General features: G+C 38.2%; 1 protein-coding gene across 2 annotated transcripts in view; it reads left to right on the forward strand.

Annotated features, from left to right (window-relative positions):
* SPRYD7 (SPRY domain containing 7) overlaps positions 1-27,671 on the forward strand; it is a 56,962-nt gene that overhangs the window by 13,436 nt on the left and 15,855 nt on the right. For both annotated transcript variants that reach the window (XR_006814921.1, XM_045978356.1), the window contains exons 3-7: positions 10,726-10,836; positions 14,160-14,656; positions 15,256-15,372; positions 17,934-18,100; positions 25,589-25,691. Coding sequence is in view for 1 of the 2 variants with exons in the window: in XM_045978356.1 (XP_045834312.1) it covers positions 14,551-14,656; positions 15,256-15,372; positions 17,934-18,100; positions 25,589-25,691 (493 nt within the window). In the remaining variant the exon portion in view is untranslated. The remainder of the gene's footprint in view (positions 1-10,725; positions 10,837-14,159; positions 14,657-15,255; positions 15,373-17,933; positions 18,101-25,588; positions 25,692-27,671) is intronic.

Here is a 27,671-nt window from a genome sequence, read left to right on the forward strand (position 1 = left end):
CTGAGTATCTACCCAAAGAATATAAAAACACTAATTTGAGGGGCTCCTGGGTGGCTCAGTGGGTTAAAGCCTCTGCCTTTGGCTCGGGTCATGATCCCAGGGTCCTGGGATCGAGCCCCACATCGGGCTCTCTGCTCCGCGGGGAGCCTGCTTCCTCCTCTCTCTCTGCCTGCCTCTCTGCCTAATTGTGATTTCTCTCTGTCAAATAAATAAAATATTTTTTTAAAAACCACTAATTTGAAAAGATATACACACTCTTATGTTTATTGCAGCATTATTTTACAATAGCCAAAATATGGAAGCAGCCCAAGAGTTCATCAACAGATGAATGGATAAAGAAGATGTGATTTATATATACAATGGAATATTATTCAGCCATTAAAAAAGAAATGAAATCTTGCCATTTGCAACATGGATGGAACTAGAGAGTGTTATGCTAAGTGAAGTAAGACAGTCAGAGAAAGACAAATACCATATGATTTTACTCATGTGTGTTATTTAAGAAACAAAACAAATGAAAAATACAAATCAAAAAACAGACTCTTAAACATAAAGAATAAACTGATTGCCAGAGAGAAGGTAGGTGGGGCGATGGGTGAAATAGGTGAAGGGGATTAAGAGTATATTTATCATTATGAGCACTGAGTAATGTAGAGAATTGAGTAATGTAGAGTATTGTAGAGAATTGTAGAGTAATGTAGAGAATTGTTGAATTACTACTTTGTACACCTGAAACAAATATAAGACTACATTAACTATACTGGAATTAAATTTTTAAAAAATTACAGCAGGGGCACCTGGCTGGCTCAGCAGGTAGAGCATGCAACTCTTGATCTCAGGATTGTGAGTTTAAGCCCCACACCAGGCTTGAAAAAACTACAGCCAAAAAAAGTTTTTCATATATTCTAAATACAAGTTGTGTGTGTGTGTGTGTGTGTGTGTGTGTGTGTTTTAAGATTCATTTTCTTTGTTTTAGAGAGAGATAGTGTGTGTGAGGGGGGTGGAGGAGCAGAGGGAGAGGAAGAGAATCTCAAGCAGGCCTCTGAGTGTGGAGCCCAAACTGGGGCTTGATCTCACCACCCTGAGATCAAGACCCGAGCTGAAACCAAGATTGGATGCTCAACCATCTGAGCCATCCAGGCATCCCTGAATACAAGTTCTTTACTGGGTATGTGATCCACAAAGATTTTGTTCCCATTTACAGCTTGTTATTTAATTCTCCTAACAGATTATTTTGTGAGCAGAAGTTTTTAATTTTGATAAAATTCAGTTTCTCAATTTTTTGTATTATGGTTGTGCTTTTGGTGGTATATCTAAAAATGGATCACAAAATCCAAAATCACTAATGGGTTTTTTTTTCCTAGAAGTCTTACAGTTTTATATTTAGGTCTCTTAATTTTTGTATGAAGTAAGAGTTTTGTGTCTAGGTTTCTTTTTTACACATGGATGAATGATTATTCCAGCACCATTTTTTGACAACACTATCTTTATCGAATTGCCTTTGTAACTATGTCAAAAATAAGTTGACTACATTTTTGTAGGTCTATTTTGGGCCTCTCTATTCTTATCAATAGATAAATTGATATATACATCTATCCTTTTAACACTACCACAATGTCTTGATTACTATCGCTTTACAATAAGCCTTAAAACTGGGTAGTGTAATTCCTCCAACTTTTTTCATTTTTGTTATTTTTTATAAACTTGGCTCTTCTAGTTTCATAACCTTTTCCATATAAATGTTGAATCCATTTGTCAATATCTAAAATATGTCTGCTGATCACTTCTCAGCCTTTTGGCTAAGATCGAGTATAAAAGATGTCTGCTGAGGTTTTTCTTGGGATTGTGCTCAATGTGTAGATCAAGTTGGGGAGAATTGGCATCTTAACAATATTGAGTGTTCCAATCCAGAAACGTAGCATATCTCTCCATTTATTCAGATCTTCTTTGCTTTATTTCATCAATGTTTTGTAGTTTTCCTTATATAGATCCTGCACAGGTATCGTAGATTATAGGCTTTTTTTTTTTTAATTTTAGGAGGTGCTATGTTAAATATCTTTTAAGTTTCAATGTTCAAAAAAATAATAAATAAATAAACAAACAAACAAACAGATTTTGAATTTCAGTTTTTCCTAACTGCTGTAAACAACATGTGGGCAGTTTTGTTGTGTGGAAATAAGTTTTCAGTTCATTTGGGTAAACACCAAGGAGTGGAACTGTTAGATCATATTCTAAGAATATATTTAGCTTTATAAAATACTGTCAGACTCTCTTCCAAAGTGACTTTACCAATTGATTCCTACTGGCAATTAATGAGAGTTCCTGTTGCTCCACATACTCATTATAATTTGGTGTTGTCTGTTTTAGATTTTTGCTATTCTAATAGGCATGGGGTGGTATTTCATTATTGTTTTAATTTGCATTTCCCTAATGACATATGATGTGAAACATCTTCCCACATGCTTACTTGCCGTCTATCTTCTTTGGAGAGCAGTCTGTTAAGGTCTTTGGCTCATTTTTAAATCAGGTTGTTTGTTTTCTACTTGTTGAGTTTTAAGAGTTCTCTGTATATTTTAGATAACAGCTCTTTTTTTAAAAATTTTATTTATTTAAGTAATCTCCATGCCCAATGAGGGGCTCAAACTCACAATCCCAAGATCAAGAATCTCATGCTCTTCTGACTGAGCCAGCTAGGTGCCCCTAGGTAATTGTTCTTTATCAGATGTGTCTTTTGCAAATATTTTCTCCCAGTCTGTGGCTTGTTTTCTCATTCTCTTCGCATTGACTTTCACGGAGGAGAAGTTTTTTATTTTAATGAAGTCCAGCTCATCAATTTATTCTTTCATGCATTGTAATTTTAGTGTTGGATCTAAAAAGTCATCACCATATTCAACTTATCTAGATTTTCTCTTTATGTTATCTTTTTTAAGGAGTTTTATAAATTTGCCTTTTACATTTATGGCTATGATCCAATTTGAGTTTATTGTTGTGATAGGTGTAAGGTCTGTTTCTAGAGATATTATTTTGCATGTGGATATCTAGTTGTTCCAGCATCATTTGTTGAAGACTTTTATGTTTGCTCCATTATTTGCTTTTACTCCTTTGTCAAAGTTCAGCTGACCATATTTATGAGGCTCTATTCCTGGGGTTTTTATTCTGTTCCATTGATCTATTTGTCTATTCTTTCACCAATAAGATACTGTCTTTCTTACTTTGCCGTCATAACAAGTGTTGAAGTTGGGTCCTGTCAGTCCTCTGACTTTGTTTTACTTCAGTATTGAGTTGGCTCTTCTAGGTATTTTCCCTCTCCATCAGTTTGTTGTTATCCACAAAATGACTTGTCTGGGAAAGGGAGTTTTTCTTTCTGAATTCCAGAACCACATTAATGAAGCATCAGAAACGGCAGTTCTCATATGCAATTGGAATACATTATTTCCTGCATTAAAACAAAGTGATGAATAAAATGGAGCAAGATGACTCCGCCTTTTTGTTTTTTGGTTTTTTTCTTCAGGGAGTTTCTCCATTTTCTCGTAATAAGGGATCATTAAGATAACCCAAAGACAAGGGGCGCCTCTGTGGCTCAGTGGGTTGAGCCTCTGCCTTCAGCTCAGGTCATGATCTCAGGGTCTGGGATCAAGCGCCATGTTGAGCTCCCTGCTTGTTGGGCTCTCTGCTCGGCGGGGAACCTGCTTCGTCCTCTCTCTCTGCCAGCCTCTCTGCCTACTTGTGGTCTCTCTGTCAAATAAATAAATAAAATCTTTAAAAAAATAATCCAAAGACAAATGACACCAAATTAATAAAAAAGTGTAGATCAGATGGTCCTCTGTTAACATTTTTATTCAATTATAGTTACAGAATGTGTTGCTTAAACTGCTATTTAATGAACTGCAACAAAAAAATTCATGTTTCTCCTGATGCCGAAGTGGCCTGAGTTATGCCCTATATGGTGATCTAGACTATAACTACTTGGTGACACTGACTTGTGGTCTAATCAAAGTCATGGTGATCCAAACCAAGTTGAACAACAAATCCCAAAGTGGAGCGACCTGTGCTCTTCAGGTTATATTTTTGTATGTGGGGAAGTGCGGGCTACAGAATAACCCTCTGTTGGAGTTGCTTTTTGGCCCAACTCTTGCACTCTGTAATTATTGGCAATGACACAGTAGATCAGCAGGTCAGTTTAAACTCCCTTGTGGGAATCATAATGGATTATAGCTTTGCCTTGGACCTCATCCTGGCTGTCTGAAATAAGACTTACTGATCCCCTTTGGGACTTATTCACAGTTGGCTGAGTCTGCACCCTTGGCAGAGAGGGGTATGATTGAGGTGAAGACTACAAGGTGGCCTACTCTTGCTGCTTGGAGTCCTGTTGATAGAAGCTTTGATTAAATGCCGAATGAGGCAAATTAAATGAATTTGCTTCCAGCCTCTGTGGTCAGATTAATCAGAGTGGCTGATGGAGTGGCACACTCATGTAAAATTTCAAGTTTGGCCAAGAATGTGTTATTGTGGGCTGAGGGGTGGATTGTTGAGAGAGGCAATCTGCCATGGGTCCTGAGTGTCCTTGCGTGTTCTTCCTGGGTACGCCATGAATGCAAAGCCTTAACCATTCTTTACAGGGTCCATTCAGCAGGTTGTGTTTATAGCAAACATCCTTGGGCTGGGGTTATGTCTCCCTCTTCAGAAAAAGAGCAGGCTGGCTTTCACTTACTATACAATGAATCCCCTAAACCTAGTGTTTTCTCTAATGCAACTCACTGTGTGCCCAGGCATCCACCATGGCCCCTTTGTGTCAGTTCTGTGGGACACTGGGGGCATGAAGAGCCAACACAAAAGACTGTGAAGCTTCAAATATACTAATTTTGCTGTGAGTAGTAAAATCCTTTGTCTCTAACTCAGAAATCTTGTGTCTTCTGACAGCATCCACAAAACAGGAACAGGCTAACTTGTTAGCTTGTAAGCAGGGTAAAATCCCACACCTTGCACAACTCTTGACAATCCTACATTTCGATTTAGCTGATTGTGTTGCAACAGAGTCATCAAACTTGTCTTCTATGTCCATACTTCTTATAAACGGGAAGCCAAGTCTAGAAGTTTCGTCAGATTCTGCTTCAACTTTATTATTTTTTAAAGATTTGATTTATGTATTTGACAGACAGAGATCACAAGTAGGCAGAGAGGCAGGCAGAGGGAGAGGAAGAAGCAGGCTCCCTGCCGAGCAGAGAGCCCGATGAGGGCTCGGTCCCAGGACCCTGGGATCATGACCTGAGCTGAAGGCAGAGGCTTTAATCCACTGAGCCACCCAGGTGCCCCTAAAGAGCTCTTCTTTAAGCAGAAAGAAATGAGAACAATTTCATTAGCATGAAGGACATTATCATGGAATTTATTAGCAAACTTGAACCATTTACAAATAATCCTTTGTTCAAGATTTTAAAATTTTCATCCTAGCAATTAATAGATAGAAATATGCTTAATGATACTGATTTGGAAATATATTGCTCTCACTTGGCTATCATTTTAAAAGATGATTTTTTCTAATTTGAAGCACTGAATTGTATTATTTATACATTTGAAATGAATGTGGACCTTGTTAGCCCACTTAACAGAAATTAATACAACATAGTAAAAAAACTAACAAAGAAACCATAAAGATTTTGAGGCCAAAGAGCAATCTAATTAGTCTAACTACACAGGCTTCTAGATCCAACTAAAATTCTCATACCTACTTTCTTGGAAAGTACTACTAACCATATAGCTAGTACAAAAGGGATGCAGTGCACTAGTACAATTACTGCAAAACCAAGAAAACCAACTGCAAACACATAACAGCAAAGGTTACAGAATCATATTATTAGGCTCAGAGTGAATATTATACAATTAGTTGAGGTACTAAGTGCAAGGATTTTATTGAATTTCATCTTATACTACCATCATTACATCCATAATGTATATTTAATTTAATATATATTTAATTTTTAGTGTCACGATAAGAACATTTCATTGAAATTATTTATTTATTTGGAGGTTCTTATTGGACTTGTTTTTCACTCTTCATCTAAGACTATCCTGAGAAGAGTACCATACAACTTCTTTGTAGGCTTTTGTACTAATTTTTGTTCTCAGTCCAGGCACTATTCTCTGATTGTATCAAAGCATATGATCTCCAAGATATTGTTAAGCACAAACAACTGAATGCATGCCCCTTTATTTAATCATCGGGGCATTATATTGATTTTCTGAAATTATCTATGTAGATAAATTGTAATATCTATGAGTTACATTTCAGGAGAGTAAAGTGGACAAAGTATTAGTCATATAAGAAGGAAGCATAAGGTCTGATGAGGATGAGGACCAATGGTGAAAGGAAGAGTTCCTCGTACAGACCCAAACTAGGATGTTGCACCCAGAGAACTGATGAGGAGAGATGGGGTGGGAAAGATAAAGACTGACAAACTGGAGGTCTGCCCAAAGCATCCATGAGGAAATGTGGTTTTGCTACTCACTTTTATAGAAGTAACTATAAAATGAACAGTTGATACAAAAACTCCTGGTAATCTTTACGAGTATGTTCAAAACTTGTACACAGGTATTTAAAAGATCTTGGTACCTGCTTTCTGACTACCCATATCAGTTAAGATTAAACCAACATGACTATTCTTTGTAATCAGATAAAATCTTTGTTATCTGAGTTGTAAAAAGTCCTATGTAATTCTCAATAAGGATGCCAAGACAGTTCCATGGGGAAAGAATGACCCTCTTCACGCTTGTGGAGGACATCTGGATGTCTGTGCTAAAAAATGTGTTGAACCCCTACTTCACATCATACAGAAAAAATAACTTAGAATGTATCAAACAACTAAATGTAGGAGCAGAAAGTATACAACTATAGAAAAAATACAGAAGTAAATGTCTCTGACCTCGGATTAGACAGTGGTTTCTTAGATATAACACCAAAAGCACAGTGACAAAAGAAAAAAATAAATAAAATGGGTTTTGCCAAAAATTAATTATTGTGCTTCAAAGGACACCATCAAAAAATGTGAAAAGAATGGTTAGCTCAGTCTGTGAAGTGTGCAACTCTTGATGTCAGGGTTGTGGGTTCGAGCCCCGTATTGGGTATAGAGATTACTTAAAAAAATGAAATCTTAAAACAGAAGAGAATGTGAAAAGACAACGTATGGAATGGGAGAAATTATTTGCAAAGTATATAATCTGGCAAAGGACTTGTACCCAGAATGTATAAGAACTTTTTAAACTCTAGAACAAAAAGATCAATAACCCAATTTAAAAGTGGGCAAAGGATTTGAATAGGATTAGTCCAAAGAAGATATACAAATTGCCAAAAAAACACAGGAAAAGAAGCTCAGCATCACAGATCATTAAGGAAATGCAAATCAAAACTATATTGAGATCCGATTTCATACCTCACAGGATAGCTAAAATAAGAAGGACAGATGATAACAAGTATTGGTGAGGACATGGAGAACTTGTACATTGCTAGGGTTGTAAATTGATGCAGGCACTTTGTAAAACAGTTTGGCAGTTATTCAAACCTTTAAAGATTTTATTTATTTATTTGACAGACAGAGATCACAAGTAGGCAGAGAGGCCGGCAGAGAGAGAGAGGAAGGGAAGCAGGCTCCCCGCTGAGCAGAGAGCCCGATGCAGGGCTCGATCCCAGGACTCTGGGATCATGACCTGAGCCGAAGGCAGAGGTTATTCAAACCTTTAAACAAAGAATTATGAGGTGACCCAGTAATTCCATTCCTAGGTATATAACCAAAGGGATTTAAACACATGTTCACTAAAAAAACCTGTACACAAATGTTCATAGCAATATTATCCATAATAGTCAAAAAATTGAAAAAACCCAAATGTCCATTGACTGATGCATGGATAAACAAAATACAATAAAGGTATTGCAGCAGAATATTATTTGACCACAAAATAGAATGAAGTACTAATACGTGCTACAACATGGATGAACTTGGAAAACATCACGCTAAGTGAAAGAAGCCGATAAAAAGACCATATATTGCATAATTCCATTTATATGAAATGTCCAGAATAGGCAAATTCCTAGATTCAGAAAGTAGATTAGTGATTGCCAGGGGCCGGGGCGTGGTGGGGGGGCGCAGCAGAATGGGAAGTGATTGCTAAGGGGTATATGGTTTCTTATTGAGGTAATGATAATGATTGCACGACTCAATGAATATACTAAAAACCATTGAATTATATACTTTAAAAGGTTGGCATTGTCATAATTCACATAAGAGGGACACCTGGGTGGCTCAATTGGTTAAGCAGCTGCCTTGGGCTCAGGTCATGATCCCAGCGTCCTGAGATTGAGTACCACATTGGGCTCCTTGCTGGGCAGGGAGCCTGCTTCACCCTCTGCCTCTGCCTGCCACTCCGTCTGCCTGTGCTCGCTCGCTCTCTCTCTCTCTCTCTCTCTGACTAATAAATAAATAAAATCTTTAAAAAAAATAATTCACATAAGAATATATGTATTATAAATATAAGTATTTATAACAGCTCAATAAAGCTGTTATTATTTTTAAAATTTTGTATATAGATTTCCTTTATACAACAACCTGCTTTAGTGCAGTTAATGTAGATATCTGTTTCTAAGAACTCAGTTTACATACACTACTTTCTGGTTTTTAGATGAAGTGTAATTATAATACATGTATTTATTTTAGGGGCTTTTATTCATTTGCTATTCTTACAAACATTTACAGAATGCTGATGAATTAAAAACATATAAAATGAAATTTTACTATTTTTTTCTGATATTTTGGGAAAATTTGAGTCTCTTCCTAATTTTTAAAATTTCCTTCCTTTCCAAAGCTTTATATCTCTTTTTATAGAATATTTTAAGTGTTTGGCATGAACTGAGATCTGAGTTAGACATTAGACATGATACATACAAACAGGAAGTTTAAAAGAAAAAATATATAATCATTTTTAAAGATTTGGTTAAAGGTTTGGAATAGCGAGGCACGTGGATGGCTCAGTTGGTTGAGCATCCAACTCATGATCTCTGCTTAGGTCTTGATCTCGGGGCACAAGTTCAAGCCCTGTGTTGGGCTCTGCACTGTGGTTGCCTACTTAAAAAAAATAAAATAAAAGTTTGGAACAGCCAAAATAAGAGGGGGAAATGGCATTTTTATATGCTCAATTCTTAGCAGTTCCATTTTCCTACACTGAAGTTCTCTTGGCCATAACATAACCTTGGAGCTAACTCTCACAGTTGGTATTTCAAAATCATTTATTTCACAGTGAGTTTTTTTTTTTTAAGCAGTTTTCAAATATTCCAGAGATTTGTAAACTTTTACCAGCAATTTTAAGTAGTCTCACATTCCCTGTAACTCAGCTTCCAGGATCTGCAAAGTTTATGGCCTAGCAGTTATGGCCCAAACTGCAATTAGGCCTACCCAGAACCACATCTATATTCACAGACACTCATGTTTAAATGGAAGGAAAGATAACAGTTCCTTCTCAACACAAAAATCAAGGTTCTGAGAATGCCTGCATTTGGACCATTTATGTGCAGAACCACTACTGAGGAAATAGGTTTGGAGGGATTGTAACTGTAGGTAAAACCTTATGAAAAACTTTATAAATATTTCTACACTTGCAAAAATAAAGCCATAGATACTATGTGAAGTTGTATATATCTTAAATTAGTAATGTTAGGTAAATCTTAACTAATAATTATTTTCCCTTCCTTGTTCCTAGAATATTTTCAGATCTTTCTCAAACTTTCAGTGAGATAATTTTGGTTTTTTTGCAGCTATTACATATAACAAGAAGTAATTTTTTTCTTTGTCTGATCCTCCTGCAAATGTCCAGTGCTTTTTGGTTTCATAATTGGGGATAGTGACTTCTTGTTCCCAAGCCTTACTGCAGTCCCAAGACATAATCACTTGAATGTTTGAAATGCTTTAAGAAACATTTACTGAAGTATTTGACCCAGCCAACTAAGTGTTTTTGCAACCTCCTTTCCATAACATCAGGTTCTGTATGGAGCCTGTTGTTTGGCCATAGAAACTTTGCACAAAACACTTATCATCAGCTCCTTGGAGACAAGTGACTGGTTTAAGAACCCTCTGTACTACTAGACAAGGAGTGTAGATCCCAGGACTAACTACTTATTCTCATTTTCCTTAACTTCTGGGAAGGCAAAACCTACCTCAAGGTGCCCTTTGCCTTCCTTCCTTCTTCTTTTTTAATCTTCAATATATCTTTCTTCTAACTATTGCAGCAATTGTACCTAAGATCTAAAGTGATAAAGAAAGGTATGTATGGTATGTATAAGTACATTAGGATACCCGCACTTTGAATAAGAGAAGCTGAGGTTGAGGAGAAATCGCAGAATTCCCCTCAGTTTATAACAGTCTGCTTTACCTTCTCCAGAAGGGAAGCAGATGAAGGCACCCTCCTTCCAGGTTGAAAGTTCTTGGCAAATCACATTTTTTATTCCCTAAGTTCTCATTTATAGAGCACTTGCTACTGGCTTCTTTTTCTTCCTCTTCAATACTAAAAATTATTCTGCATTATCCTCTATTATTATTATTTTTCTGTATCTTTATCAAATTCCTTTACTTTACCCCATCTTCTCTTTCTTTCTATTACAGATCTCTATCTTTTCCCAGTCTCCAGCTTGGTTTACCTGATTTAGCAATTGAAAGTACTAACTATGCTTTTCTTTGGATCATTTAGAGACACCCGATCTATGAATGACAACCTTATAAAACACCGGAATGTGTTGCTAACAAAGGGAAGCTGTTCCAGAAGAAGGTTCTCAAAGTTATCTTTTGTTGTTGAATATGGGTAAGTCACTTTAGAATTCAGTAAATCTGGATTAAAGGAGTGCAATTAATGCCAGCTGAATTTAAATGTCAGCTTCTGAGATAAGGGAAGAGAGTGCAAACAAAAACTAGGAATCTATTCTTAAATGTATTACTCTAGGGAGGCAGTTTGCATAGGGGTTAAGAACAAAGACCCTGGAGGGCATGTGGGTGGTGGAGTGGGTTAAGCTTCCAACTCTTCCTTTCAGCTCAGGTAGTGATTTCAGGGTCCTGGGATCAAGCCCCGCCTCCGGGCTCCACACTCAGTGTGGAATCTGCTTGGGATTCTCTCCACTCTCCCTCTGCCCCTCCCCGCCCCCCAGTGTTCATTCTCTCTCTCTCTTCCTAAAATAAATAAATAAATAAATCTTAAGAAACAAACAAACACCCTAGAGCCTGGGTTTGAATGCAGCTTCATCACTTGATTGTGTGACTTTGGGCACCTTCCTTCCTTCCTTCCTTCTTTTCTCTTTAAGTTTTGTTTTAATTTGCTTCGTTTTAATTTAAAAAGAGAACATGTGTTCAAGAAGGCAGGAGCAGAGGCAGAAGCAGGGGGAGGAGGAGTGAGAGATTCTCAAGCAGACGCTGCACTGAGCATGGAACCCAACGCCAGGCTTGATCCCAAGACCCTAAGATCACGATCTGAGCAGAAATCAAGAGTTGGCTGCTTAACCAACTGAGCCACCAAGATGCCCCTTGGGCACCTTTCTTATCTTTTCTTTGCCTCAGCTTCCTCCAGTGTACAGCAGAGGATACTTTTACCTCATGGGGTTGATACAAGGATTAAATTAGTTTATAAAAAGCACTTATTTTTGCCTGGCAATGGTAAGCAGCACATAAATGTCAGTTACTATAACTCAAAATTATAATAATGAATAGATCAAGGCCCCAGGAATATTTTTAGTTTTTTAGAAGCATAAGGTTTTTTTAATGTTTCTGATTTTTTGAAAGATCACAAATGTGGTCTGGATTACCCAAAGAAAAAAGTTTGGCTTAATAACTGATTAATGAATTTTTTAAAAAGAAACCATTTCATGTGACCCAATACAGAGTGTAAAGTTCACTAACAGGAGATGTCTGGTTGGCATAAAAACCATTAAAGAAAATCTTGAGCATGATGTTAAATTCAACTCGGAAACACATGCTTTACATTATTGTCCTATCAGTTCTCAAGTTCCTGGCATGTCGCTGAAGCCGACTTTTTTTTTTTTCCAAGTAGTCATTCTCTCTTATTGCTTTTGACTTAGATAAACGACCTTCTAACTAACTATTGGGAAACTTTTTGTAGGCTTTATTTGTGATTGTTATTTAAAGTGATAGCTGTGAAAGACTGTCAAAATATCTTCAACATTGTGCTTTTCAAAAAGAAAGGATAATTCCTTTGAAAATAATAATGAAAGGTTAATAGAATCCCAGATATAAGAAGGATAAGGTCTGTGAGCTCATGGATGGCATTCATCTGCCAAGACAGGGAAGTCTGTCTTAGGAGCTAACTGGTTTTGCTTGCTTGATACTGCTGAGTGCACTGGAGTTGCTACATTGGGGGCAAAGTGCACTGGGCTGTAGCCCAACAGATTACTCTTCTAGCCAGGAAAGACTATGGCAGTTCTGCTTCTACAGTAATGGCAAAAGCACGCCATCTCATAGTCTGGCTTTTCACTGAAGATGGGAGTGACTTGAATGGCCTAATTATTTATTATATATTAAATACAGGTACTGCTTTTAATAATATTCTGAACAAATATCTTACCTTTTAACAACTGCTATTTTATGTTATTATCTGTGCCTGAGTTATGGCAGCTGATAGCCAATATGGAGATTAATGAAACATACAAAAATAAAGTGCAAATCTGCATTTTGAATTCAGAGCACTTTTAAAAGAATTTCAGCATTTATCACAAAAGTTAATCTCTGGAATTTGAGAGGCAGCATGACCTGGTGGAGCAAATATAGGCTTAGGCGTCCTAACTTGTTTATTTCCTAGTCATCTGAGGCTACATCAGTTATGTAATCCTTCTACCTCTATTTCTTCATCTATAAAATGAGGACAATATCCACCCTGAAACTTTGAAGAATTCGATTAGATACATATGTCAAAGAGTACCCACCTCATGGAATGACAGGAAATTTTGTCTCTCCGCCTTCTATTCAATTCCGCCCCCCCCCCCCCCCCCCCCCGGGGAAAGAGAACCGAACCCTAACTGAACTCTCGGAATACAGGTCGAGGTTTTCAGAAAAAGAAAAATGTCATGTGTAAAATGATCACCAAGAAAGTACTTTATAGTCAGTGAGAGAGTCTACCCTCAGTCACTTCAAAAATCACCTTAGTTATTAATTCTGTGGTAACTAAATAAAGTACAGAACTTGGAGGTTTTCCCTATTGTAATGAAAAACCATTTGTATAGACAGCAAAGATCCAGGACCCTGAAAAAATTCTCTTGTTCTGTGCGGGGGGGGGGGGGGGGGGGGTTATCCTCCATTAAGGAGATTTACACTGAGGTCACCAGAATGTTATGTGTAGAAACCCACTACACATCAAGTGGGTGTCTTGCGTCGGTTTCCCAGCACCTGAACCTGGGCGAAGCCTTATTTGGGAATAAAGGTTTGGGCCAGCCTAATTCTAGCGATCGCCGAAGACCATCTCCGGGTCCCAAGGTGTATTAAATAAAATCGACCAGGGACAGATGATCTAAGTAGGCGAGGAGATGACAGGTGACCACACTGTGGGCCTCCTACTTGGAAGCAAAGAGGAGGAGGCGGTAGGAAATGAGGGCTTCCCTCGGGAGGCCGGACGACCTCCTCGTTGCCTCCGGAGTTCCCGTCACACTCCTCGAAACCCCCAGTCCACCGGGAGGGTGAGCTTGGCAGAGGCGGGTCGAGCATCGCCCTCCCGCCCCGCCCCTCTGGTATCTCCCCCAGCACGGCCTCCTGGGCTTCCTCAACCGCGCGGCCCCGAGGCCCACGGAACGCGCATCTCTGCACCTAAGATGCACGAGGGCCGGCTTACAACCTCAGGCGCACGTTCACGGTGAAATCACTAACAGCCATTACTCTCGGGGCCTGTGCGTCTATTTAGAATTTGAGGAAATTCTCCAGAAACCAGCCACGGTAGCGGACGGAGGCTTTTGGTGGAGGCAAAGTTCTCTCAGCCCTGGACGCATGGTGGTGGGAGTGGTGGAAAACCTCAGGGTCCTTTACCAGCTCTCACTCCCCCAGCATGACTTGCTTCTGTCAATTCATCCCTAAAGGTAATGTCAAGGTTGGGGGGAACAGTTTTTTAAAACTCAGCACTCTACGACTACTCAGTGTCCGAAGAGTGCCGACTCCCTGCGAACTGCTCAACGTAAGACCTTGGACGTGAACACTCGCCAAGGGAAAAAAGACCCGCGCACCAGAGAACGAGATCCTCGACCCGCCCGCACCTCACGCCCACCGCCCCGCTCCGCCTCTAGCCCCGCCCTCCCGGACCCCGCCCCTCCTCGCGCGCGCAGCCTCTACGTCTTCCATCCGGGTCGGCTACGCCTCTGCCTGCATTGCGCCCTCCCGTCATGGGGCGTCGCTGTATTGGTCTGCGCGCTCCACACGGACTCTGGCGCTCGGGCGGGGGCGGGAGGCGGAGCGGAGGCGTGGGGGCGGAGTCGCCGCGGTCTAGAGGCGGCGGGCGGCGAGCGGCGGTGGAGTCGGTGGTCTTGGCGCCATGGCCGCCTCGGTGTTCTGCTGCCTGCGGTGTTGCAGGGACGGCGGGACGGGACACATCCCTCTGAAGGAGATGCCGGCCGTGCAGCTGGACACGCAGCACATGGGTAAGGGCCCTCCCTTCGCCCAGACCCAACGGCCCCCGCCGGGTGTGGCGCGGCGGATCGCGGGCAGTGCGAGGTCGGAGGAACCACGCGCGGCCCTACCCCTCCGGGCGCCGACCCCCGCTCCTCGCTCTGAGGTGCTGCCCTCGACCCCGTTTTGTCTCGCAGATCTCGTTCAGACGCCGGCTGGCCGCACCTCGGCCCTGTTCTGTGTTCAAGGCTACGCAGCCCTGTCTGCTCCTGTCATCAGGAGCTGGTTGTGTGGACCTACCTACCCACCCATTTTCACCGGAATCTCAGAGCAGCCGCCTCCCGAGACTCGTCAGCTGTCCCCAGGCGAGGGGGAGCGCCTGTGGTGCTCCTCCTACAGAATTACTACTAAATTGAGTTTCTAAACAAGATTTCTAGCCACAAATGAATATTAAATATAAACATTCTCAGGGGAAAAAATAGTGAACTAAAAATTGTTTTTCTCAGCATTTCTGTATTTCAAAGTAAATATAGCATCGCTATTTTTTGACTAAGAGAAGTGAAACAGATTGACCTTGATTGTTGGATAAGAAAATAAAAAACTTTACATGGTCTCTGCATTTTTTGTTTAGGAACAGATGTTGTCATTGTAAAAAATGGAAGAAGAATATGTGGAACAGGAGGCTGTTTAGCCAGTGCCCCTTTACATCAAAACAAAAGCTACTTTGAATTCAAAATCCAGTCCACAGGTTGGTATAATGGTCCTTTACTATTAAAAGTACTAACTAAATATTAAGAGCAATTTTTGGTGTGTGAAAAAGATTAACGAGGCAATAAAAAAGCACCAAACTTATTTGAAAGAACTTTTTTCCCCCTTGTGTGATCCTGGCTAAAGTAGTTAATTTAGTTATTGAGTTATTTTAGGTTCAGTTTTGCTATCTATAAAATGGAGTTACAAGAACTACCTTTCCTGCTTCGCATTGGTTATACTTACGAGTGCGTTTTACACGATCGGTGTAAGACACTAGCATTATGAAGGGCTGTTAGATGCTCCATTTCATTTGGCCAAGCATTAAAGGTGTAGATTCTTGCTATTTTATCTTAGGGTAAAACCAATCTTATCCTGAATGTTTTCTCATAACTCTTGTTAAAATACTCAAATTCATTGTCTTCTGAAGCAGTTAGCACATTTAGAATTCTGATGTCTATATTTCTCGTTAAAAAATTTACAGAGTTAAGGGGCGCTTGGGTGGCTCAGTGGATTAAGCCGCTGCCTTCGGCTCGGGTCATGATCTCAGGGTCCTGGGATCGAGCCCCACATTGGGCTCTCTGCTCCGCAGGGAGCCTGCTTCCTCCTCTCTTTCTACCTGCCTCTCTACCTGCCTCTCTGCCTGCCTCTCTGCCTACTTGTGATCTCTCTCTCTGTCAGATAAATAAATAAAATCTTTAAAAAAAAAAAATTTACAGAGTTAAAAAATACTATAGCAGTTCTGCTTGAGTATTAGAATAGCAATTAGTTAACTTGTAGCTGCATTGAATGTGGGGAAATGTATTTTTAAAGCTTTGTTATAAAAAAAAACTTCTAGTGAAATAGAGCATGAATAATGTAGGTATAGGTGTAGAATAGGAAAACTAAAGGGAAGTAAATCGTACTCTTAGTCAACAAGCTTGAATGATATAAAACATCCTTCTGGGGCTTGTTTTCTAAATTAACTTAAAATACTGATTTTCTTAAGTATATGGTGTAAATATGAAGCTGTCTTCCATTTCATTCTTTTATAAGTTAGCTGCAAAATGTCTTTGGTAACTAAAATCTTCTCAAGTACAACCTACCTTTTCTCAAGAGAAGCAAATATTTTCTTGAGCCTTAAATCCAGGACAATTTTTTATGTGGATTTTCTGTAAAGGATGGCATCCTCAGTGACGTCTCTCAAATAAATACATTGTTGGAATTTGTAAGTTGATCTCAGTGAAAGCTTGAGGCAGTTATGCCAAAGTGTATCACAGCATGCACTTCTTTAGGAGTAAGAAGACTCTATAACCCTGTCTAGAACTGTTGTTCCATGAAATTAGTACTATCCCCTTCTGTCACTCTGAAAATTGTCCCACTCTGGTGGATAAATTATGTTGTAAGATTATTTAGGAAGCCCAGACTAATATCCAGAATGCAACTTTCTGATAGTTTTGCTTAATTCAGAAAAATTGATTGGCAACATGATCTTCAAACCTTCTTCCATTTATAGATTTTCTCCTAACTGATTTTGATAAAAACTGAGAAGGAAACAGTTTGAAACAAAATCCAGAGCTCTAGGTATTCTGTTTGGCGGGTTAAGAGGAGAGCTGCTTGCTTAAAATCAGCTTAGACCAAAAGGTTTTAAACTCACTGATTTAAGGCACGGGTAAGAAAATTTTTTTTCTTTTCTTTTTTTTTTAATTTAATTTAATTTTTTCAGTGTTCTAAGATTCATTGTTTATGCACCACACCCAGTACTCCATGCAATATGTGCCTTCCTTAGTATCCACCACCGGGCTCACCTCATCCTTCCCCCGCCTCCCCTTCAAAACCCTCAGTTTGTTTCTCATCATCCACAGTCTCTCATGCTTTGTGTCCCCCTCTGATTTCCCCCAATTCACTTTTCCTTAAGAAAATCATTTTATACTTCATCATTAATTTTCTCCTCTTTGTGGTATTGACCAGATCTATGTTATTTGTCAGACATTATAGATGCAAAAACTAAAGACTAATTTCCCACTTCTCTGAGGTAGTGCTTGACTAGAACCATAGGCCATTTAAATTAATTATGTGCTTTTTCAAAATATCTTTTAGAGAATAGTAACGATAATAGCTAACATCTTTTTAAAAAATGCTCTGCTTAACCAATTTTGCGGGGAATACTTACACTGTTTCAAGTATTGGTGACCTTGCTATATCTTTTAATAACCCTTTGAAGTAAGTACTGTTAGAACCCCACGTTCACAGGTGAGGAAGCACAGACAGGTTAAATATTTTGCCCTAGATCACCTGGTTAAGCCAGAGTTTAACCTAGGCTGTACAGCTTCAGAACCCACTCTTATCTCCTACATTGTACTGCATCTGTAGAGAACATAGGTAGTTTGCAAACTACTTTTAAAAGATTTGTTTTTTTAAAAAATTAATAGAAAATAGTTCAATGATAGTACATGATTTCTTTTAAAAACAACTTACACTCAAAAAAAAAAAAAAACTTACACTCTTAAAAAACAACCCCTTCTTTCATATTTGTATTCTTCAGATTTTGGGGGCATTTAAACTCTTTTTTTTTTTTTTAAGGAATATGGGGTATTGGCGTTGCAACTCAGAAAGTTAACTTGAATCAGATTCCTCTTGGCCGAGATGTGCATAGTCTGGTGATGAGGAATGATGGAGCCCTGTACCACAACAACGAGGAGAAAAATAGGCTGCCAGCAAATAGTCTTCCACAGGAGGGAGATGTGGTGGTAAGTTTACTGTGGAGTTGTTTTCCACTGTAAATTATTAAAGTTGAACTGCTTTTAGTGTATATAGTTTTGCCTGGGAGTTTGTGGTTTGAATTCTGAAGCACTGGGATTGGATCTAATGAGGTGGTACATATTCCAAAGAGAACACTTAGTGTAGATTCTGCTACCTTACCAAACTACTCTCCTTTCTAGAGCTGTTGCTGGCCAGGAAAATTGGCGTAAGCCCTTATTTCCATTCAGGAGAATTTTGACAGGTTGGCTGCTTATCAGCATTTCTTGCTTCTTTCACATCAGAGAAATCTTGGCCCATAATTTTGAAACTTTGCTGACATTCATATTAGAAAATATTAGGTATTTTTGCAGCTAAAGATCTCTTAGAGAAAATTTTGACATTTATTGCAGGCATACTTCGGACATACTGTTGTTTGTTTCCAGACCACTGCAATAAAGCAAATATTGCAGTAAAGCAAGTCAAATGAGGTTTTTGGTTTCCCAGTGAATGTATATGTTTACACTGCACTGTAGTCTTTTAAGTGTACATAGCATTAGTTTTAAAAAAATAGATGTACCTTAATTTAAAAATATTCTGTTGCTAAAAAATGCTAACCATCATCTGAACTTTTAGTGCGTCATAATCTTTTTGCTGATGGAGGGTCTTGCGTGGATGTTGATGGCTCCTGACTGAGCAGGATGGTGGTTGCTGAAGGTTAGGGTGGCCCTCACAATTTCTTAAAAGAAGACAACAGTGCATTTTGCTGCAAAGATTGACCCTTTTTTTCATTAACAATTTCTCTATGGCATATGATGCTCTTTGATAGCATTTTGCCCAAATAGAACTTCTTTCAAAATTAGAGTCAATTCTGTCAAACCCTGCTGCTCCCTCATCAACTTAGTTTATATAATATTTTAAATCCTTTGCTGTCATTTCAACAGTCTTCACAGCATCTTCATCAGGAGTAGATTCCATCTCAAGAAACCACTTTCTTTGCTCATTCACAAGAAGCACCTCTTCACCCACTAAAGTTTTATCATGAGATTGCCGCAACTCAGTCACATCTTCAGGCTCCATTTCTAATTCTAGTTCTCTTGCTGTTTCCACCACCTCTGCAGTTCATGCCTCTACTGAGGTCTTGAAACCCTCAAAGTCATTCGTGAGGGTTGAATCAACTTCTTTGAGACTCCTGTTAATGTTGAAATTTTGACTTCTTCCCATGAATCATGAATATTCCTTTTTTTTCTTAAGTAGGGTCCATGCCCAGCATGGAACCCAACATGGGGCTTGAACTCACAACCCCGCAAATCAAGACCTGAGCTGAGACCAAGAGTTGGATGTTTAACCGACTGAGCCACCCAGGCGCCCTGAATCAGGAATGTTCTTAAGGGCATCTAGATGGTGAATCCTTTTCAGAAGATTTTCAGTTTACTTTGCTGAGCTCCTTCAGAAGAAGCACTGTGTATGGCAGCTAGAGCCTTATGAAACTTAAGTAATTAAGACTTGAAAGTTGAAATTACTCCTGATCCCTGGGCTGCAGAATGGATGCTGTATTAGCAGGCATGAAAACAGCATTAATCTCGTTGTATATCTCTATCAGAGCTTTTGGGTGAACAGATAGATGCATTGTCAGTGAACAGTGATATTTTGAAAAGAGTCCTTTTTCTGGAGCAGTAGGTCTCAACTGTGGGCTTAAAATACTCAGTAAACCATGTTGTAAACAGATGTGCTGTTGTCCAGGCTTTATTGTTCCATTTATAGAGCACACAAAGTAGATTTAACATCATTCTTAAGGGCCCTATGATTTTTGGAATGGTCAGTGAGCATTGGCTTCAACTTAAAGTCACCAGCTACATAGCCCCTAACAAGAGAGTCAGCCTGTCCTTTGAAGCTTTGAAGCCAGGCATTGACTTCTACAATCTAGCTCTGAAAATCTGAGATGGATTTTTTTCCATCTTTTTCAACCTTTTTCCACGATAGGGCTGTTTTTGTCCACACTGAAAATCTGTTTTTCAGTGTAGCCACCTTCACTTGACTATATCTGGATAACTTGCTGCTTCACCTTGCGGCTTTTGTGTTATGGGAATGGCCTCTTCCTTAAACCTCATGAACCATATTCTGCTAGCTTCCAGTTTTGTTTTGTTTTGTTTTGTTTTTCTGCAGCTTCCTTACCTCTCTTAGCCTTCATAGAAATTGAAGAGAGTTAGGGCCTTGTTCTGGATTCGGCTTTGGGTTAAGGGAATATTATGACTGATTTGATTTTCTAAGCAGACTATCAGAATTTTTCTGTATCAACAGTAAGTCTATTTTGCTTTCTTATTGTGTATTCACTGGAGTAACACTTTTAGTTTTCTTCAAGAAGTTTTCCTTTGTATTCACAACTCAGTTAATTGTCTGGTGCAAGAGGCCTAGGTTTTGGCCTGTTTTGGCTTTCTACATGCCTTCCTCACTGAGCTTAGTCATTTTGGACTTTTAAAGGGAGAGATATGTGATTTTCTTTCACTTGAATACTTAGAGGCCATTGTAGGGTTATTAATTGGCCCAATTTCAATATTGTGTCTAAGGGAATAAAAAGGCCAGAGGAGACGGGGAGAGATGGGAACACCTAGTTAGTGGAGCAGTTAAAACCCACACATTTATTGAATGATCTTATATGGGCATGGTTTGTGGCACACCAAAGTAATTGCACTAGTAACATGAAAGATCACTGAACACAGGTCACCTTAACAAAATAATGAAGAACTTTGAAGTATTGCAAGAACTACCAAAATGTGACCCAGAGACTTGATGTGAGCAAACACTGTTGGAATAATGGCACCAATAGACTTGCTCAACACATGGTTGCCACAGACCTTCAATTTGTAAAAAATGCACTATCTGTTTAGTGCCTGTATTTAATTTGTTATGAACTTCTATTAAAGAATTACAGCATTTTATTAGGAGTGATGATCCTCATTAAACTTAAACTTATTAAACTTCTTCACTTTCAGAACTCTTTAAAGAACTGGACTCAAAATTCTAAGGTTTGATTGGAGAGAAGTTTTTTGGAAAGCAGGGGATAGAAAAAGTTACATATATTAAGACAGCTCTACTTTTATTCCCAGCTAATGTATTTAAGTCTTTGCCAAAACCACTCTGTTGAAAATGTAATCCAAAGATTCCTTTTTGCTCTCCCAGTTACTTCTTTTTTTTTTTTTTTAAGATTTTATTTATTTATCTGACAGACAGAGATCACAGGTAGGCAGAGAGGCAGCCAGAGAGAGAGGAAGGGAAGCAGGCTCCCCGCTGAGCAGAGAGCCCGATGTGGGGCTCGACCCAGGACCCCAAGATCATGACCTGAGCCGAAGGCAGAGGCTTTAACCCACTGAGCCACCCAGGCGCCCCTCTCCCAGTTACTTCTTATATGGCATTATCCAAGAACCTTATACACTGGATTCAGGCTATTAGCTGTTGATTGAGAACAGGGTCCTAGGATCTCCTTTAGCAAAGATGCCCTTATACATAGAACTTTGTGTTCCTGGCTGTGGTACCAGGTTGAAAGGAATCTACATAGTGAGGGAAGGTTTCTAATAATAAGATGTCACAGGGTAAATCCAGGTTATTGAAGAAAAATGCAGTATTTTGGTGAAAAGAGAGTTGTGGAAATTAAGATTTTTAACTGTGGTCTGATTTTTGGTTTTTCTTAAAGGTTTATTTATTTTAGGGAGAGAGTGGTGGTTTATTTATCTCTTTAGAGGGGGGGAGAGGGAAAGAGAGACCCTCAAGCAGACTCCCTGCTGAGCACAGTGTCAGATGGGCGGTTCAGTCCATGACCCTGAGATCATAACCTGAGAAAAAATCAAGTCGGATGCTTAACCAGCTGAGGCACCCAGATGCTCCTGATCTTTCTTTTCTTTTCTGCAAATTAAAAACGATGAAGAACATTTAGTCTAGTTTTGTTTTGTTTTGTTTAGAGAAGGGGAGAGAGGGAATCTTAAGCAGGCTCCACACCCAGCATGGAGTCCGACATGAGGCTCGATATCACAACACTGAGATCATGACCTGAGCCAAAACCGAGAGTCAGACACTTAACCGATTAAGCCATCCATGCTCCCCTAGTTTTTAAATAGGTAAATTGTTGATCTTTAGGGGAAAACAAAAAAATTGTTTTGGGGACAAAAGGTATAAATCATTTTTAAAATCTGCTTTTCCCTGTTCTTTTTGAATAGTTGGCTTTGTATTTGTAGATCATTGCCAGATGTCCATAATATGGAACACCCTTATTCAAATGGATATTTCTTGAAGGAGAGTCTTGAAGTCAAGTCGATGCTATCAGCCTGTTCACATGAAGATAAAATTCAGACATAAGGATAATCAGTAACAAATGTTTTTCTTTGTTGTTGAACTTCTACTGTGTGTTATTCTTGTCTTCCTATCTCATTTATTGAGATAACTGATACCACAAACTGAGAGATTTAAGAATGATCAGCTTTATTAAATTAAACTTTGAGTTTTCATATCCATTCTGATAAAAGGAGGACTTTTAAAAGGATGAAATATATCCAGAGTTAAGAAAAATAAAAGATTACCCTACCTTATTACCTTTATATTCCTAGTTCAAATACTTGAGAACAAATTTCACCAAATTGCTGACAGTGGTATAGGAAAAATAGAATGGATTTAAGACAGGAAAAACATTCTCATATGTGCGGAATTTCAGTCACATACCATTCCCTGAGGAGAAATCAAGAAAAATAAGCTTTCAACATCTGACCAAATGATTATATTCATGCAGTAATCCTATAGTACCCACAGGGCCTACTGTACCACTAGGAAGGCATACCTGGCTTATACTTAATTTTTTCCTTTTATACATAGTTTTGAGAAGTGGAAATTACAGTCTAAAATTGCATTTTTCAGTTTTATTTCAGAGAAGTTTTATTAACATTCTACACCATCATCATCATCGTCGTCATCATAGCAAACACTTCTCTCACATTTATTATGGGCCAGGCACTGTTTTAAATGCCTGGTAGGGATTAGTTGGTTTAATACCTGTAATGACTCTATAAAATAGATAGTATTATTATTACTATTTCATAGATTAGGAGAAGTTAAGTAACTTCTTTTATGGAGGAATCCTGGAGTGTAATACAGGCAGCTTAATTACAGATTCTCTTCACTGAACATGTTAACAATTATTGATAAATGCCTTGAACATGTCAGATATTTTGGTATCATTGTGGCAGAATGAAACCGTTTCTGGATCATATAAAAGGACAGATTAAGTTGGAAATACTTGAACTAAACTGTGCTAATAGGAATTGGGGGTTCTTACATCCTTTCTCACTTCTTTCTTTAGTGCTGGGATTTTGCCATGGTGCCGCAGATTGGGCTTTTAATACCTGCTTGCTTGCAGTAGGTTATGCTGCCACTAGGTGGTGAAGGGTGACTGGATAACAAACCTCGGCTCTGCACTAGACACCCCATAAGGTGGTTCCTATAGAGAGAGGACACATTGTTTTTGTGTGATTTTGTTTTTTTTTTTTTTTAATGAAAAAAGGCCTCTTCATTACAAAAACTAATCCCAGCCATCAGTTAGCTTTATTATATTTAAATACATAAACTGAAATGAAACAATGTCTTTCTCAATATTTCTTAACTATTAAAAAATTATTCTTTAACGCTGGCTTTACTGAGATTTGAGGAGATTTTTTTTAAAGATTTATTTATTTGTTTTAGAGAGAGAGCCAGACTCCCTGCAGAGTGCAGAACTTGATCCTAGGACCCATGAGATCATGACCTGAGCTGAAAGCAAGAGACTTAACTGCCTGAGCCACCCAGGAACCCCAGGAGAATCTTTTCTAGCACTTAACACACTGACTCTTCTGGGCCTTTGTTGTTTTAAGGAGAAAGTGAAGGAGTTAAGACTAGATCATCTGTAAGATCTTTTTCTACCTCTAAAAATTTTCTTTTTTCTTTTTTTTTTCAGAGATTTTATTTATTTACCAGAGAGGGAGAAAGCACCGGAGTACAAGTACAAGCAGTACAGGCAGGCAGAGGGAGAAGCAGGCTCCTTGCTGAGCAGGGAGTCCTGATGCAGGACTCAATCCCAGGACCCTGGGATCATAACCTGAGCCAAAGGCAGATGTTTAACCAACTGAGCCACCCAGATGTCCTAATCTACCTCTAAAAAGTTTTTAAAGTTAATACAATATATCCACAGTCAGAAATCCTTGGAGTGGTCTTCTTGAGAAGTTTGTGATGATTTCGCTATTGAAAGATCTCTGCTAACTTTCTGCCAGTAGTTAGTAACTATTATATAAAGTTTTAAAGAGAGGTAGTATGGCATGGCAAATGGAGTAGTATTCTGAAGCCATACTGCATGGGTTTAAATCCCAGCTCTGCTGCTTCCTAGTTCTGTAACCTTACATAAATTATTTTAATCTTTTTGTGCTTTAGCTACCTCATCTGTAAAATGGAGATAATAGTAATAATAATAATACCATCTTGTTGTGAGGACTAAATATGAAGTACTTAGAATAGTTTTTGGTACATAATATAGGCTTTCAAAGTATTTTCCAGCATTTTAATAATAATAACTGTTTATTATTAGTTTTGACTTTTGCACCTTTAATAACTTTCAGATATACAGACTGACCTATTTTTATTCTACTTTTTTTTTTTTTTTACTCTTTTGAGCTATTTTCTGTTTTTCAACTTGATACTAGCTAACAATTATATTCTATTGCAAACACTAGCTTTACCTTGGTAATAAATTTGATGAATTTGAAAGCAAGGTAAAGAGATGGAAATGTATTTCTTTTCAGAAATAAGTTCTTCGCAACTTGAGAACAGTGACAGGTATTAAGCCCCAATGCTGAAAACCTCATTGTTTTCCCCCTTAAGATCAAATTCTGTAGAAAGCAGTGATTTCTGTATGATTTTCAAAGGTCTCTCTGGGGATGCCCAGGTGGTTCAGTCGGTTAAGCGTCTGACTCTTGGTTTTGGCTCAGGTCATGATCTCAGGGTCGTGAGATTGAGCCATGCCTCAAGCCATGCACCAGGCTCTGTGTTCAGTAGGGAGTCTGCTTCTCTCTCTCTCCCTCTCCTCCTCCCCTCAGTGCACTTGCGCTCTCTCTCTCTCAAATAAGTTTAAAAAACAAAAATAATGGTCTCTCTGTATATAACAGGCAGTACTTATATTATCTTAATGTTCCCAAAATAAAATTCGTATTATCTGAATATAATGCTAGGCATCAGACTGTTCTCATTTGTTTTACCTCTGATGTGAAGTCTCGGAACTTTACCTGACTTTCCCCACATAATCACCAGTAATTTTTTTTTTTAATCTCAGTCCAAGCAGAACTCCACCAAATTGTAAACCCTTAATGAAAGCTGTTGTGACACAATTATAATTAAGAAGTTTTTCCAATGCTTCCCAGTGGGTGCTTGCTATTTAAGCTTTTTATGTAACATTTATATTTTTACTTTTTAATATTTTCTTTCCTTCCTAGGGTATTACATATGACCATGTAGAATTAAATGTATATTTGAATGGAAAAAATATGCATTGTCCAGCATCAGGTATACGAGGGACAGTGTATCCAGTTGTTTATGGTAAGCTAAAATATTTCTAAATATTACTATTTATTATTGGATTGTTAACTTTTACTTGACATTTTCATTAACTTTCTATCATTCAAAAATCTGGACAAGTTAATATAAAGGACCTCTTTTATATGAAATGTACTCATTAGGATATTAGAATCCCACTTTGCAGGACTAAGGAAGTTTTATTCCCCATGTATTAAACATTTTTTTCCAAATACAGTGATTATACTTAAATATGCAATAACCATATTCCCTTTTCTAATCATGTAGTCTTATATTCTAGAAAGTTCCAAAGAGCTTTGCTGAGTTTACAGAGCTCTTTCTGCCAGTTATTAGGGAGATTTAGATGACCAGGAAATGTAATTGTAAAGAATATTTTGGAGCCAGGGATGGGAATTTTATATAGGCTGAGCATTAGTTATCTCTATAAAGTTACCTAAGTTTTAAAACTCTTCTGAGAGAAATTGTGATTAGAACAGTTTCGTATTGATTGTTTTACTTCTGGTGGTTATGTATATATATGTACTATAATTTCTGTACAAGTGCTTCCTCCCAAGAGTTGGGTTACTTAAGAGATGACTCTATACTATTTAATTATGGTAGTTTTTATTATAGAAAAATTCAGAGAATGGTATAATGAACCCTCATGTACCCATCACCCAGCTTCAAACTGGTGTCAGCTTGGAGCCTGTCAGGTCTCAATCTATCCCCTAATGCTAATACTCCTCTGTTTTTCACCTTCCCTCCTGGGATTGTTTTGAAGCAAAAGGCAGATGTTATATCATTTTATTCATAAATATTTCATATTTATCTCTAAAAAATAAGGTCTCTTTTTTAAAAACAAACATAAGTGCCGTGTCTTCATCCCTCTATTCTGCTTTATTTTTTATGTTACCAAGTTTAAACCAACAGGTGTGTTTTTCTGCCTATGGTTTTAGTAATCTAAAAATATTTTCTTATTTAATTACTTTAAGTTCTTAGATCTAAGCCATTATAAGAACTAATTATTAATTTTTATAGTAATTTACTAGAAAGGTAGCAGTGTTAGTGCGAGGGACTACAATGTCAGAAAACTTTACAGATAAATAAAAATAATAATATGATAATAACAACTAAAGCTTATGCTTTACTTTTTAGTTGTTTTCATTAGTCTTTTCTCCCAAAAATTATTTTTCAGTGGTTTTCCACTATCTTTGCATATAAAAGTGCATTTTTAAGTTTGATTTTGGTTAGTTTCTTTGCCATATTGGGTAAAACAATTCCTTTATCTACTTAAATGGAAATGTAGCTTAATATTCTAAATAATTTAGTCTGAGAAATGAGATAAATATCAAATTATACAAATGAGTATAGCAAATACAATTTTAATCTGGATTTTTTCTTTGATTTAGCATAATTTTTAATGTAGTAAAGTTATCGACAGTAAATTATGTATATTTCATAAATTGACATTGATAAATCAGTTAAATTAAGGCAAGTATTTTAATGGTCTATAATATCAGAGATAAAAATTAAAGGTAAGGGATGCCTGGCTGGCTTAGTCAATAGAGTATACAAGCCTTTATTTAGGGGTAGTGAGTTCGAGCCCCGTGTTGGGTATAGAGATTATTAATAAATACATACATACATACATACATACATAAAAATAAACTTTAATTCCTTTCCTTTTATCTTCCATCCCATCCCTAATCCTAGATCCATCCAGTTATTCATTTTGTCAGTTCTTAGACTCATACTGTGGAGAGAAGAAGCCATATCACACTGAAGAAAAGTGTCGTTGCAAAGTTAGGCCTTACAACCTAAGCTGTCAACATTTGTGGCAATTCTTTTACATTTCTGCACATTACAGACCTTCACCATACTTCTTGAATTCTCCCCTCATCCTCCACAGATGACCTTACCTTCTACTCTATAAAGAAACAGGCTGTTAATAGTGAACTCCACCTTCTCACCCCAACCCTCCTGAAGTTCTTCAATCAAATCCAA

The sequence above is a fragment of the Meles meles genome, chromosome 14 (genome assembly GCF_922984935.1).
Source record: "Meles meles chromosome 14, mMelMel3.1 paternal haplotype, whole genome shotgun sequence".
Lineage (NCBI taxonomy): Eukaryota > Metazoa > Chordata > Mammalia > Carnivora > Mustelidae > Meles > Meles meles.